At 39.2% G+C, this 15943-nt stretch overlaps 1 protein-coding gene across 1 annotated transcript in view; it reads left to right on the top strand.

The window, feature by feature from the left end:
- Positions 1-15943, top strand: part of TLCD3A (TLC domain containing 3A) — a 64365-nt gene that overhangs the window by 19616 nt on the left and 28806 nt on the right. Inside the window, exon 2 of the mRNA XM_075195042.1 lies at positions 7351-7434. Coding sequence (XP_075051143.1) covers positions 7351-7434 — 84 coding nt within the window. The remainder of the gene's footprint in view (positions 1-7350; positions 7435-15943) is intronic.

Consider the following 15943-nt stretch of genomic DNA (forward strand, 5'->3'; position numbering starts at 1 on the left):
GGGGTGATTCAGTAGGTTTATAACCTGTGTGATAGGTAGAGAGACTGCGGGCTGGAATCGTGTGTAACCTCACACAGCAAACACCCAAAGTCACGGCAGCTGGGAGCGTGTTCGTGACATAAAGTAACAGACATTGAAATAGAAAATGAAAGGGCTCTGCTTGGCAGTTCTTACAGTCTAAAAGAGAGGAGGCATAAGACGCAAGTTTTTGTTTTGTACAGTGTGTAAGTCATGTGTAAATCATGATCAAGATAAACTTTGTCAAGTGCAAATAATGCTGCATGAACCAGTCATCCAGCTAATTTCTATGCAAACTCAGACTTAGAATACATTGAGGAGTGGAAGATATAACATGGGCCGAAAGGTGTTATGCAGCTGTTTCATTTGTGGAGGGCAAGTGTAGGTGACAAGGGATAGGGTTACCTTGTAAACCAAGGGATATAATACTTAGGAAATTTGCCAAGCATTCCTGCAGAGATGTGTTTTTAGGGCATTTTTAAAACTTGAAGATTAGGAGGTAGTCTAATTGTAGGGTGTTCCAGAGAATAGGTGCTGCATGGGAGAAATCTTGGAAACAGAAGTATGTGCTGGTCATAAAGGAGAATGATATGTGTATCTAGTAAGCAGACTAAAAAGCACTAGTAGGGAGGGAAAAATAGATAAGAGATGTAGGAAGGTGCAATATTTTGGTAAGGCTCTGTAGAAGAGAACCAGAAGGCAGAGGATGGAACGAAACATGGCTTCTCTGGGATGGGAGTAATCCATGCATTCTTAAAAGAACATGGAAAGGAAAGAGGGGTTAAAGTTTTCAGTTAAATGAGGAATCCGACCTAACGAAAGTGAGCGCAAACGATATGTGAGGAAATCAGGAAATCAAAAGTGTTAGTAATAAGGAGGAAAGAAGGACAGATATTATCTAGAGATGGTGGATGAGGGAGTTTGTAGGGAATGGGATGAAGTGTTGCTTTTAGACTGTGTATAATTTCCGGACAGTTAGTATAATGTTTTATTTAAAGTAAGCAGCAAGTTCTTCAGTAGTTTTGGGGTCTGTACTGTTGGGCTAAGAAGTAAGTTAAATGTACTGAAGAGGAGATTAGTGATGGTGGACAATGAGAAGTTTAAAGATATAAAGTAGGTCTGTTTTGCTTGGTGATGGGACGTAATGTAGGAGTGGTGGAAGGACCTACTTATAGTCAAAGGAAGATGTGAATATTTGGTTAAATTGTCCTGTAGCCATGTTAGGGCATAACATGTTTTTAAATTGTCAGTGAGGTATGAAATTTAATAGGGTTTATTTTCAGGGTGTAATTAAAGGAAGTTATTTTGAAGTTGTAGAGGAATGTGGGTCAGCAAAGGGGACATTAAAGGTGCTCATTATGAGAGTGTTTAGTTCACATGATGGAAAATGTGAATTTTATGCAGTGTAGTGGGCTAGAAACTAATGTGATGATCTTTGACTGAATCACGGAAATAAAGGGGTGAGAGTGTGGATGTTAAAGAATGGAAAAGTAAGACATTGTAGGATAGACTGAAAGGTGCACTTAGGTGACAGCACACTTCAGAGCAGATCTAACCTTACTACTTTAAAGTATGGACAGCACGGTGGCTAAGTGGTTAGCACTTATGCCTTTCAGCACTGGGGTCATGAGTTTAATTCCCCACCATCTGTGAGGAGTTTGTATGTTCTCCCTGTGTTTGCATGGGTTTCTTCCAGGTGCTCCAGTTTTGTCCCACACTCCAAAAACATACTGGAAGGTTAATTGGCTGCTAACAAATTGACCCGTGTGTGTGTGTGTGTGTGTGTGTGTGTGTGTGTGTGTGTGTGTGTGTGTGTATGTGTGTGTGTGTTTTAAAGAGAAAAAGAAAAGCAAAAAAATTCTTTGTAGACCTTACAGGAAATTCATTGAACCTTGAATTGTAATGCTTAATTCATATTGTGATAACCATGATAGCAATTACAAATAGGGGCAGTCTTTTGTAAATGTAAGTCTTTGAATGCATCAATCGCAAACCTTTTAATAGAGCAGTAAGAGTTTTAAAATGATGTACAATGTCCAGGACTTTTTGAACCTTACAGTAATGTTATATGAATCTCAAATCCTTAGTATAACAAATAAGATACACATAGAAACATTTGCACTACATGACTCAGTGATTATGTACACTGACTGGATAACAATGACAACAATAGACTTATTTTAGAAACTTAATGTTAGCTCGTTGTGACCCTGGCCAAAAGACCTTGTCTGATTTGTGTTCCAGGCAACAGAAAATATATTGTAAGCTTCACTAGGACTGAAAGATTCTGTGTAAAACTTTGTGTCCATCTGTACTGCACTGTAGTAAATATTAAAAAATTGAAAAGATAGAATGAAACATATACACTACATGGCCAAAAGTGTGTGGACACCCATACATCATGTCCATGTGTTATTGTTGATTATCTCATTCCAAAAACATGTCCATTAATATGGAGTTGTTCCCTCCTTGCTGTTATAACAGCCTCTATTCTGGGATGACTTTCCACTAGATTTTGGAGCACGGCTGTGGGGATTGTCATGCTGCAACAGGAAACGGCCTTCTTCAAACTGTTGCCGCAGACAATGTTGGAAGCTCACAATTCTTTAGAATGTCATTGTATGCTATAACATTAAGATTCCCTTCATTAGAACAAAAGGGCCCAGCAAAAGCATGAAAAACTTATATGTTCATACTGTGTTTATACATAAGGAGGTGGGATTGTTCCGTGAACTTCAGTACTTTTATCATGGGAAACAGCTATTATTTCTCTTCCTAGAAAACATATTTCTTTGGAGCTCAGAGTTAACCATTTGTACAAAACTTGTGGAGCGGACTATTGTCTGATTTTTCTGTTCCGCTTCCCAATAATCAAATTTCTTCATGTGTGTAAAATTCAGGCATAGCAAAGACCTGTCTACTGAGCATTGGCGAAGTGTCAAACTAGGGGATTTTGTAATATTATACCTTCCTTCTATTGTTTCCCCCCACAGCCCAGCCCTCCACTGTAATTTGAGTGGAAAGGGTACCAGTCCTACATTATTTTGTCTCAGGCATATGAGAACACACCCAGCATTCAGTTTGGTTTAAGACCTTACCCACCAATGAATGATAATCATCTAATGGATGTCCGTCCAAGTTCACATTACGATTGGGCTGACATCGCTGGATGCACTTACCTTTTATGGGGTCACAGTACTTAGAAATACAATATTCTTCAGATAATAGCCCCTTACACTGTTTCTGAACTGCAAGGTTAGTAGATCTTTTCTTTACAACTGAATTGAATAAGGTAATAGGTTGAACTGAATGTGCTAACATATTCTTTCATCTCCAAAACATCAGTATCATCACCCGAACCAATCTCCATCACCTGATCACTGCTGCAAAAGTAGATTGTCCAGAAAAAATATTAGGATGAGAAAAACAATAGAAAAAAGACAGAAAAAAATGCCGCTCCATGATGGGAGAATATAGCTTGCAGAATCCTTGGCTCAGATGTTATTGACTGCGATTTTAAGTCCCACGGAACAGATTCACGAGTGATGGGGTTGTAGTGCCTTAGCCTTGTCTTGAACCTTTTCCAGATTGTTGACTTTTCTGCAGTGGATGGAATAGATCCAAGTGTCTTTCTACTACTTTCACAGATGTGGTGCTGGACATTAACACTTGGTACGGGCCCTCCCACCTGTTTGTTAAACAACCTGAGCGTAGGAAATTGCAGATCATATTCCCCAGGTTCAACATCATGACAGTTAGTGTCTTGCATATCAGGAGACAGTATGTTGAGATTCTGTTGTTGCTCTCTAACTGTTTGCTCATCTTTATAAGATCTTGAACAGTCACTTCATCATTACATTTTAAATCATCTTGGGGATCTACCATCAAGTGAGGTTGTCTGTCAAAAAGTATCTAAAAAGATACTCTTAACTTAAGAAGTGGTCTAGGAGAGGTTCTAATGCTGTGAACTACTAGTGGCAATGCTTTCGGCCACAGTAAGCCAGTTTCAGCCATCACTTTACTTAATTTTTCTTGATGGTACCATCTACCCTCTCTACTTACCCACTGGCTTGTGGCCTATAGGGAGTGTGTAACTTACTGTCAATACTCATGAGCTTGCACATAAGCTGAAAGACATTGCCAGTAAAATGTGTACCCCGATCACTTTCAGGGATCTTGGGGATACCAAACCTACAAACAAATAATTTTTTTCTTAGCAGTGAAAACACAGTATTAGAGGCAGCTGGATAAGCCTCTACCTAGTTAACAAAAAAAACATTAATACACACTAATACATATTTGAGATTCCTGTACGGGGGTAATTGGATGAAGTTGATTTGTATGACCTAGGAAGGTCCATCTGTAGGAATGTGAGATGGCTCTGTTGGTATCGCTATTCCTGTAGTCTTTCTGAGACAAGTAAGACAAGACATGACATTGCTTTCTTACTGGCTTCTGAATAGAAACCTGGTGCACATCAATATGCTCTTACCAATTTGCACATACCTAGGGGAGTCAGACCATGTGCCACCTCTGCTAAGCTTGGAACATATGCCTTGGGAGATACTGGGCTACCTTATCCATCTTTCCAGAATCCTGAGGATTCTTGACCACATTCCTTTTGACTTCCAGACAGCCTTTTCCTGTAGGGGACACAAATCTTGCATGTCTATTGATTTCTGTACACTGAGAGCTTCAAAAGTCGTTAATTTGGTTATATTTGTTTTTATGAGTGAGCCTACTGCTCTCTTAACAGCCTTATCTGCTATATCATTACGAAGTGATATGGGGACCCTGTGGTATGTGTTTGCTTTACACTTGATAATGGCTACTTCCATAGGTAGCCGTATAGCTGACAAAAGTCCTTTTATGTGTTGAGTGCGCTTCTGCTATGCCTGTCGCTGTCATAAAATTTCTAAGATGCTCTAGTGAGGCACTGCCCCAAAGTCATACCTATAGTCAGTGTATATATTAACTGATTTACCCTCTGCAAATTCACATGCTCTTCTCAATGACATGAGTTCAGCTACTTGTGCTGAGCTAGGCAAAAGGGTTCAGCTTCTATAATGCCTTTGTCATCTACAACAGCATAACTGGTACATATTTCTCCTTTATTTCTCCGTCTGTCTGTGACAGAGAAATACAGCAGAAATATGTACATCTACGTTTTCTAAAGGGGTGTCACGTATGTCAGGTCTTGCGGCAAAGGTCTGTTTCAAATATTCCATACAATCGTGTATCTGTATATCTGCCAAATTCACCTTCAGCTAGTCTCCTCTTCTTTCACCCTTTGTGCATCTGGAGTCATATATGGTAGGTATGTAGCTGGATTTAGCATATTAAACCTCTTGATTGATGTTTGCAGGTGCCATCAATGCTAACTGCCGTTTCGTAAACCATGCAGAGGAGACCTGTCTAGTTCGGGCAGAATTTAGGAGGGCAGATACCACATGTGGGGACAGAAGGTTGAATCCTGTCCCAGTACTATATCCTCGCTCTTACCAGAAGAGCGGTTGCTGCTACACCACTTAGACATGTAGGGAAAATCTTGCCACAGTGTTCAATTGTGCACAGTAGTATGCTACCGGTGGGCTAGCATCACCTTGTGTTTGTGTCAAGACTCTTGCAGTACAACCAGCAGCTTCAGTACAGTATTGAAAGTACAATTCTGCAGCTGTTTTTTTCGGCAGTGCCATGTCTTGTGTAGCCTTACTCCTGTCCGCTGTTAAATGTCTTAGCCCCTGCGTGAGACAGTGTCCCAAGTCTGGCATGACTGTAATTTATCCTTTGCAACGTTATGTCCTGTTTGTGATAAAAAGAAAAAAAGCAACAAGTGTTGAGTATCAGACTCAGATGACATAAACGAATCAGAACACAGCGATAAGGCATCTACACAATGAACTAGAACAGATCCATTGCTCAGTTGAAAGGAATGCAAACAGTCATGCAAGGCTTGTGCGAAGATACTGATGCTGTCTATAAGCCCTTTGAGGCAATCTGGTCCATGTATATTGTACCTCTTTATATGAAAAAGCGAAACGGTACCGGCAGTCAGGATGGAGAGAGACAGAGAAAATGGCAGACCAAAGATCAATAACTGTGAACTGGTTTGTAGAAAGAGGTATTTGGATCAGGATAACACCTAGATTGAACACGAACGGGGAATTGGCTCTCTACCATTTTATGAGTAACTCTTAAATCTTGAACTAATGTGTAGCCCCTCCCCCTTTTTAATTATAACGGGATCTATGTTGGCCATCAATCCAGTGTACTGTCCATCTTTAAATCATAAGGAACCCGGTTTGTGTGACATTTCTTCTAGCTGTGGTGGACTTGTCTCTATAATAGAGGAGTGCAATATTGGCCTTTGTGGGGTGTCTAGGATATACTGTATTTCCTGTGCATGGTTCCCTGGAATATTATTATCATATCCGTAATTCCTCGAGTCCTAGAATAGTGTGGAGTCCATTCGCAAGCCCCCAGCCGATATGTCCGTTGTATCGTATGAAATAAAAGATTTTCCAATGCAATTGCTGTGGTTACAAAGCACAGGAGTTTTATTTGCAAAACAGATTACAGAGCGAAGTATTGCATGGATACGCCTGTGCGATCAGCACTGACAACATGCTTCTATCAGAACGCTCTGGTTTTCAAAGCCAGAGATGAACAATGTATACAATGTACATCCATAAAAAGCAGTGACATCACACAGATACACAGTTACAGTATTACGGTCCACATCCATATGTCGATGGGTCATGACCTCTCAAGAAATCAACGCCCTATTGGCTGATTCTTCTGGTCAATGTTCCTTGAGGTGGGGGTCATCTTTCCATGTGTGTCCAGGTGTACATCCTCAGGCTTCCGCCCTGGACCTGTATAAACTGGTTCTTTTATTGCATCTATGCAGTTGCTATTTGGTATAGAAATATTAAAACTAATATTAGGTATGCCTGGTCTTGCAAAGTTCGAACGCTTCATAAATCATACCGGAAATGTTCTTATGCATTGCAAATAAAATGAGACCCAACTCTATGTGATTAACATGTTGGAAACATTAATTTCTTTCTTTGCCACATTATATTTTATATTAACTGGAATAAATAGATTAAACTAATTTTCATGTTGTTATTTGCTAAGATTATTGTTTGATTGTGTACTATTCGCATCACAACCGATATTAGTGTACAGAAATTGCTGATTAGCACTTTCATCCACTTATTAAACTTCCACGGTTTGAGTGCTAGGACTGTCAGTCAGAATGCAGCGGTAGAAACGTGAAATGAATGTTCATTTTTATTTATGGTTATTTTTTTCTTCTCTATGTTTCAGGATAGTCTCTTCTGTGCAGGGAGTTCTTGCTACTGTTTCTGGGATTATTGTTATAACATCCTGTAAAGATGTGAAATTTGACAGGTAAGATGATCATTTTGAAAGCTTAATCCATGACATGGTGGTAATTAATTTTGACAGATGATTGTATCATTTTAACCTTTGAAATCCACTATATTTATATGTCATGAAAACCATTCCATACCATGGATACCATCTCACAGATGTGAGTGTCGTTAATGAAACTACTTATATCAGTGATGGGCAACAGGTGGCGTTCCGAGCCTTGACCTGTGGCCCCCAGCTCCTTCCTGCTTTATTGTCAGATTTGTTTCTTACAGCTTGTAACACTTATTTAAAATGCCTGCTGAAATGTTATTACAGATACGTGTCTCTTTCTTTTGATTAAATGGGCAGCACGGTGGCTAAGTGGTTAGCACTTCTGCCTTACAGCACTAGGGTCATGAGTTCAATTCCCAACCATGGCCTTATCTGTGTGGAGTTTGTATGTTCTCCCTGTGTTTGCGTGGGTTTCCTCCGGGTGCTCCGGTTTCGTCCCACACTCCAAAAATATACTGGTAGGTTAATTGGCTGCTAACAAATTGACCCTAGTTTGTGTGTGTGTGTATGTTAGGGAATTTAGACTGTAAACCCCAATGGGGCAGGGACTGATGTGAGTGAGTTCTCTGTACAGCGCTGCGGAATTAGTGGCGCTATATAAATAAATGATGATGTTTAAATGTATTGTTTTACCTCAGTACTGAGACTAAGGGTTATATGCAGCCCTTTTGCATGTTAGAGGGCCGCACCACCTGACTCCTCAGTTTGCCCATCATTGACTTATATGTAGATTGTATCTTCATGCATGCGTTTTATCATACGAAACTACATCCAAAACTGAAATTGTCTTATATGATATCTCCATAAACATATGAAAGTTGTGCATGCTATTCTACTGGTTAAACTGCATATTTATATTTTGTCACTATAGGTGACGTTGTCTTCAAGATTTTCTCCCACATTACATTACAATGTAGCATGCCTTGTTTAGATTTTGCATTTTAGTCTAGATAATTGGACTAGTCTATGCAGGGGTAATTGCAGAACATGCTTGGATACGTCCAGATCGTTTTAACAATGTAGGCATAAAATACTTACCCATCCATTTAGACATGAAACTGCTAAGTCATAACAGCTACTAAAAAAAGTCATATTTGTCACAAAAAATCATTACATATTATTTGACTACACAAATTGTGTACAAAGTTATACTTTGTTTAATATAGACAAATTGTAAAGTTTGTTCTGATAACTATGGTTAGAACATACAAGGAGATTGAGCAATATACTTGCATTCTGTAGTAAAGCAATTCAAAAGTATTACAAGCAGGAATCGCATAGCAGGATTTAGAGCTGCACGTAACTTTATTTGCATGACGTAAAGACATTTCTTGATGTAGGTGTGTCTTGCATGTGCAGACAACTTACTTCTGTATTTAGAAATGCATGTATTTTGCACTTTCGGTCCCTTGCATTTTCATTAACTTAAGAGAAGACTAAAGACGCTTGAAACCAAAAGAGGAAGTAATTTGATTCATTGGCACCTTTAACAATTAATAGAAACAAATACAATCTATCCTGCAAAAACATATTCATTTATTACAACAAGACTATGATCTTAAAGATATCATAGGAGATAGAATCTCACTCAGCTGGAGCTTCAAAACATTTAGGAGACATACTCGTACATAGTCATTTTCAAGAGAAAACCTTGGGGCCAACAAACAAAATCAGCGGATCTTTTCCATGTGGTAGGTGCAAGGCATGTAAATTTATAAAAAAAAAAGAAAAGCTTCTTGGATAAATATAATACAAAAACATGTCATTAACAATTTTATCAATTGTGACACCCAAGGAGATGTTTACTGTCTCACATGCACTTGCAACTTACAATACATAGGATAGACCACCAGGCCACTTAAACAGAGAATATTAAAACATATCGGGAATATCCGCAATGCGGAACAAGATGTGAGAAAATTGAAAACATTAACCACAGTGGCAAAACATTTTCAGAAAAAAACATAACTGCAATCCTTCACATCTCACAGCATATGGGATGGAAAAGTTTGCTCTAAATATCCGAGGAGGAGACATTAAATTAGAACTGTTGAAGAAAGAGACCAAGATGATATTCTTGATGAATACAATATATCCAACAGGCCTGAATGAAAATAACAACTACATGGTATTTCTCTGAACAATTAAATATGTATTAGACCAATATATCCAACATTATACTAAACACGTAAACCACATTTTTCCAACCTATTTATTATTTCACTTATTGTTTTCTTTGTATATATAATTTATATACAAATATACAGTTATTAAATAATATTTATAAACCTCATTTATGTTTTATATTTTCAATCATATTTTTTGATAAATTTTCACCTTTATGTTAATTGAATTATGTATTGTTTGCACTTACACATTTTCACCTTTTCACTCTCCAATACTACCATTAGTTATTGGTCCTTCCTATTTACACTTTAATTTATTTTACTTTAATACACACCTAATTAGAGAGCCCGCCTAAGGTATAAATCACATGACCAAGGTCATTTAACAAATCCTATCTTGATGCAATCATATTAAGTACAAGTAACATTATTAATCTAATTATAGTTTAACACATCTATATATATATATATATATAATATATATATATATATATATATATATATATATATATATATATATATATATATATATATATATATATAAAAGAAAAGTGTATTCAAAGATTGGAGAGGGTAACTTACATTTATTATTTAAATTTGTTAAGTAACATCTATTATTATTTTTCTAATAAAAGACAACAGAGTCAATAATAAGATAACATATATACAGACCGAGACATGTATGGATATAATTATCAATCGAATAATCATTAGCAACCCATTGGGCTTTATATACATACAAACTTGTTGGATATAATAAAATGATATGCAATCACACTGAATAACCATGTAATCCAGTATGAGGATAACTAATACAGTAAGGCTTTGTATTTATCTGTGATAACTAAACAATGTTATATAACACTGGATTGAACAAATTATGATTATTGATAAATATTTATTTTAAAATACCATGTACATGATAGACGCTTACTAATATAGATTTATAAAAACATGAGATAGATGATGATAATTGTTCATCTACACAGAACGGTGGCTTAGCGGTTTGCACTTCTGCCTCACAGTGCTGGGGTCATGAGTTTAATTCCCGACCATGGCCTTATCTGTGTGGAGTTTGTATGTTCTCCCCGTGTTTGCGTGGGTTTCCTCTGGGTGCTCCGGTTTCCTCCCACATTCCAAAAACATACTAGTAGGTTAATTGACTGCTATCAAAATTGACCCTAGTCTGTGTGTGTGTGTGTGTGTGTGTGTGTGTGTGTGTGTGTGTTAGGGAATTTAGACTGTAAGCCCCAATGGGGCAGGGACTGATGTGAATGAGTTCTCTGTGCAGCGCTGCGGAATCAGTGACGCTATATAAATAAATGGTGATGATGATTACATTCTGCTCAATGACCACACTTAATAATATCTCTATATAATTGCTGAATCGCCACTGTCATCCAAGCATACTGAATAAAAAACTTTTTACCCGATGAAAAACTGCTATGTTAGACAGTAGATGTCTACCTGAAAGTATAACATCTGCCTCCATCCTATTAGACAATTTTATATATCGATGCATGCTGTTTGAAAAATAAATGCATACAACATTGTTTATAACCATCTTCTCAATAAGAGGTATAGAAGCTAATAGGAAGATTTGTGTGAGCGCCACCATGCATAGACTAGACTATGAAACGGAGATTCAACAATAGTCTATGAGGAATATACAAACAAAAACATGGAAATACTATACTTACCTTTTACAGCCCTATAAACTTATTGTTAAAATATCATAATGCTTTATCAGAATACATAAATATGAGTGTTGATGAACGTTTATCTTCAAAATGTAAAATTAATTAAACTTGTTTACTTAAACAGGATCGTATTCTGTCCAATGAGCATACATAGGAAGGCGGGTTTGTGTTACTACTGAACCGCTATTGTTACAAAGACATGTCAATCGTACAGACTCACACCCACCCAAATCTGCTACGTCAGAGAATAGGAGTGTCTCTGAGGGTATAAAATTCCTGTCTCCTCTAACAACCGGTTAGTCCTTGAAAAAGCTTAGCGAAACGCACGTCGGCGGTTATTGGATGCTCGCCTTGACTTAAATTAGATTCTACTATCACTAGACTTAGACCCTAGAAAGCTTTCATATAGCTATTATGCTATCAAATTACTAAGGCTATGCATATTATCAAGTAATCATAGCACTGTGATTTCTATATAGAGAACACACAATATATACACCAGCTTATTATAGGGCATCTAGTCAGTGAGTACATTGAGGATATAATTATCAGAGAAATAATAGATTCCTGTGGACATAGGAGCGCGTGCATAATTCCAATATAAGAACTATTCATTGAGGTTGAATACTTACTTTGACCTAATTAGATACTACCATTTTAAATTCAGACCCCCAGATAGCCTCTATACCACTGTCACACTAAGGATATGTTGAATATCAATTCACCTTAGCACAGCTATTTCCATATAGCGTTCACTCAATATATACTAGCTTGCTATAGGGTATCCAGCTAGTAAGATAACTAGGGATTTTAACCACTAGATTAATAGTAGATTCTGGTGGGTATATGAGAGTATACATATGCAGATTCATTCAACATTGCTCAGTATCTTACCCAATTCCAATACAGGAATCACTCATTGAAATTGTCCTCTTACGATATTATAGCTATTATGGCCAAATCAAGAACACTCTCCAGGAGGTAGGTGTATATGTGTCAAAGTCAACAATCAAGAGAAGACTTCACAAGAGTGAATATAGAGGGTTCACCACAAGATGTAAACCATTTGTGAGTCAAAAAAACAGGAAGACTAGATTAGAGTTTGGCAAACACCTAAAAAAGCCATTACAGTTCTGGAACAACATCCTATTGACAGATGTGACAAAGATCAACTTATACCAGAGAGATAGGAAGAGAAGAATATGGAGAAGGAAAAGAACTGCTCATGATCGAAAACATACCACCTCATCAGTGAAGCATGTTGGTGGTGGTGTCATGGCGTGGGCATGTATGGCTGCCAATGAAACTGTTTCCCTTGTATTTATTGATGATGTGACTGCTGACAAAAACAGCAGGATGAATTCTGAAGTGTTTCGGGCAATATTATCTGCTCATATTCAGTCAAATGCTTCAGAACTCATTGGACGGCGCTTCACAGTGCAGATGGACAATGACCCGAAGCATACTGCAAAAGCAACCAAAGAGTTTTTTTAAGGTTAACAAGTGGAATGTTATGCAATGGCGAAGTCAATCACCTGACCTGAATCCTATTGAGCATGCATTTCACTTGATAAAGACAAAACTGAAGGGAAAATGTCCCAAGAACAAGCAGGAACTGAAGACATTTGCAGTAGAGGCCTGGCAGAGCTTCACCAGGGATGAAACCCAGCGTCTAGTGATGTCTATGTGTTCCAGACTTCACGCTGTAATTGACTGCAAAGGATTTGCAACAAAGTATTAAAAAGTGAAGGTTTGATGTAGGATTGATTAGTTTGTCCTATTACTTTTGGTCCCTTAAAAAGTGGGAGGCACATATAGAAACCGTTGTAATCCCTACACTGTTCACCTGATTTGGATGTAAATACCCTCAAATTAAAGCTGAAAGTCTGCAGTTAAAGCACATCTTGTTTGTTTCATTTCAAATCCATTGTGGTGGTATATAGAGACAAAATATGAGAATTGTGTCGCTGTCCCAATATTTATGGACTTGACTGTATTTCTACAGAATATTCTTGTCACGGTTCCACACGAAAGGCAGGTCTTTACGATGCGAATGCTAGGGTTCGTACAGTTTAGCGCTACTGAAGCAGGGCGCGGAGTCTAACGAGTAGATTGTGTTCACCAGGAACCGCCGCAAAGAAGTATGGTCTTAGCTGCGTCTGCTCACAGGTCGCGCCCCTGCTAGAGTACTGAGCGAGACCCTTTGGGGAAGTCAGGAGATAAGGGACAGTCAGTAGCGGTGAAGCGTAGTGTGAATTTAGGGAGGGCAGGGTGGTGCCCATAGACAACCAGAAAGGGAGACTTAGAGGTGGATTCATGAAAGGCATTGTTGTGAGAAATTTCAGCCCACGATAGGAGATCCACCCAATTGTCCTGATTAGCAGAGGAGAACATCCTGAGAAGTCTCTAGCTCCTGGTTCACCTGTTCGGTCTGCCCATTGGATTGAGGGTGGTAGGCAGAGGATAGATTCAATTTGATTCCTAACAATTTGCAGAGGGACCTCCAGAATTTGGAAACAAATTGAACGCCTCGGTCCGAGACTCTTTCGAGAGGACAGCCATGCAGACGGAATATCTCCTTAACAAAGTGGGACGCTAAGATGGGAGAGGAAGGAAGACCAGGAAGTGGGATCAAGTGGGCCATCTTAGAAAATCGATCAACCACAACCCATATGACCGTACAGTTCTTGCTAGGTGGAAGATTGGTTATAAAGTCCATACTGATATGGGTCCAAGGTTCCTGAGGGACCGGCAGCGGAAGTAGCTGGCTGGCGGGAAGTTGATGCATGGACTTATTTTGTGTACAAGTACTACAGGAAAAGACGAAGTCTTTGATATTGGAGTGAAGACTGGGCCACCAGTAATTTCTGGGTAATAATTCTGTGGTTTTGCGGATGCCTGAGTGACCAGAGAAAATGGTGGAATGTTTCAAAAGGTTGTGGCGAAGTCCAGGAGATACAATGGTTTTTCCAGATGAAGGAACGGGAGATTTGAGCTGCGTAGCGGACACCAGACATTTAGGGTCCAAGATAGGATGATACGGTTCGTCCTCATAAAGCACGTGCGCAGGAAAAGCACGGGAAAGAGCATCGGCTCTTTTATTCCTGTTCCCAGGCTTGGAGATAATACGGAGCTCAAAGCCGGAAAAGAACAAAGACCAGCGTGCCTGTCGGGGGTTTAAGCATTGTGCGGTTTGGAGGTATAGAAGATTCTTATGGTCGGTGAAGATTGTAATCGGGTGTCTTGCCCCTTCGAGAAGATACCACCATTCCGTCTGGGCCACTTTGATTACCAGCAACTCCTTATCCCTTATGGCATAATTTTTCTCTGCTGGAAGAAACTTCCTGCAATAGAAGGCACAAGGATGGAATTGACCTTGGGGAGACTTTTGACAGAACAATGCTCCAATGCCCACATTAGAAGCATCCATTTCTAGAAAGAATGGGGAGGAGGAGTCGGGTTGCCTGAGAATAGGTGCAAAGGCATTTTTAAGAAAGTCAAAGCAGTTGATGGCCAGGATTTGGGGTTGGAACCCTTCCTCGTAAGGGCCACAATGGGTGCTACGATGGTGGAGTAGCCCTGGATGAAGCGCCTGTAATAATTGGCGAAGCCAAGGAATCGCTGAGTAGGTTTCAGGCCCAGTGGAAGGGGTCATTCCAGGATTGCCTTCACCTTGTCTGGGTCCATTTGTAGTCCAGATCCTGATACGATGTAACCCAGGAACGGTATTTGGTGGAGTTCGAAGGAGCACTTCTCCAATTTACAGAACAAATGGTTTTGGCGTAACCTGGAGAGGACTTCTGTCACGTGGAGACAGTGGGATGTGATGTTAGGAGAGAAGATTAGAATATCGTCCAAATACACGACGACACATACATAAAGCAAATCTCTGAATATTTCATTGACAAAACTTTAAAATACAGCAGGTGCATTGCACAGACCAAAAGGCATTACAAGATATTCGTAATGGTCATCACGTGTATTAAATGCCGTCTTCCACTCGTCTCCGACTCTGATCCGAATAAGATTATAGGCGCCTCATAGGTCCAGTTTGGTGAAGATTCAGGTGCCCTTGATACGATCGAAAAGCTCAGTGATGAGTGGGATGGGATATTGTTTTTTTACTGTTGTGGCATTCAATCCGCAATAGTCAATGCCTCAAGGATCCGTCCTTTTTTCTTTCACAAAGAAGAAGCCTGCTCCGACAGGGGATGATGAAGGTCTGAAAAAATCTCGTAGAAGGCAGGGCCATCTTTTCCATTGGGCAGGTGCCCGGGGGCCCTACGGGCAAGGGGGCCCCATAGGCAGGGCTCTTAATTAGAATAAATAATCCTGCAAAAGAAAAAACCTGCAAAAAAAACCTTCAAGGGTCACTGAGCAAGTACATCTATCTCTATCTCTACATATCTATATCTGTATCTCTATACATCTCTCTCTCTCTCTCTCTCTCTCTCTCTATCTATATATATATATATATATATATATATATATATATATATATATATATATAATCTGTAGGGGCCCCGATGCACTGCTTTGCCCGGGGGCCCATATTGTTGTCAAGATGGCCCTGGTAGAAGGTTCTCCTTAACATACTCTGACATAGAGGAGGTCTCGGGTAATGATAGTGGGTATACTCAACCTCGA

This window comes from Mixophyes fleayi, chromosome 2 (assembly GCF_038048845.1).
Source record: "Mixophyes fleayi isolate aMixFle1 chromosome 2, aMixFle1.hap1, whole genome shotgun sequence".
Classification (NCBI taxonomy): domain Eukaryota; kingdom Metazoa; phylum Chordata; class Amphibia; order Anura; family Limnodynastidae; genus Mixophyes; species Mixophyes fleayi.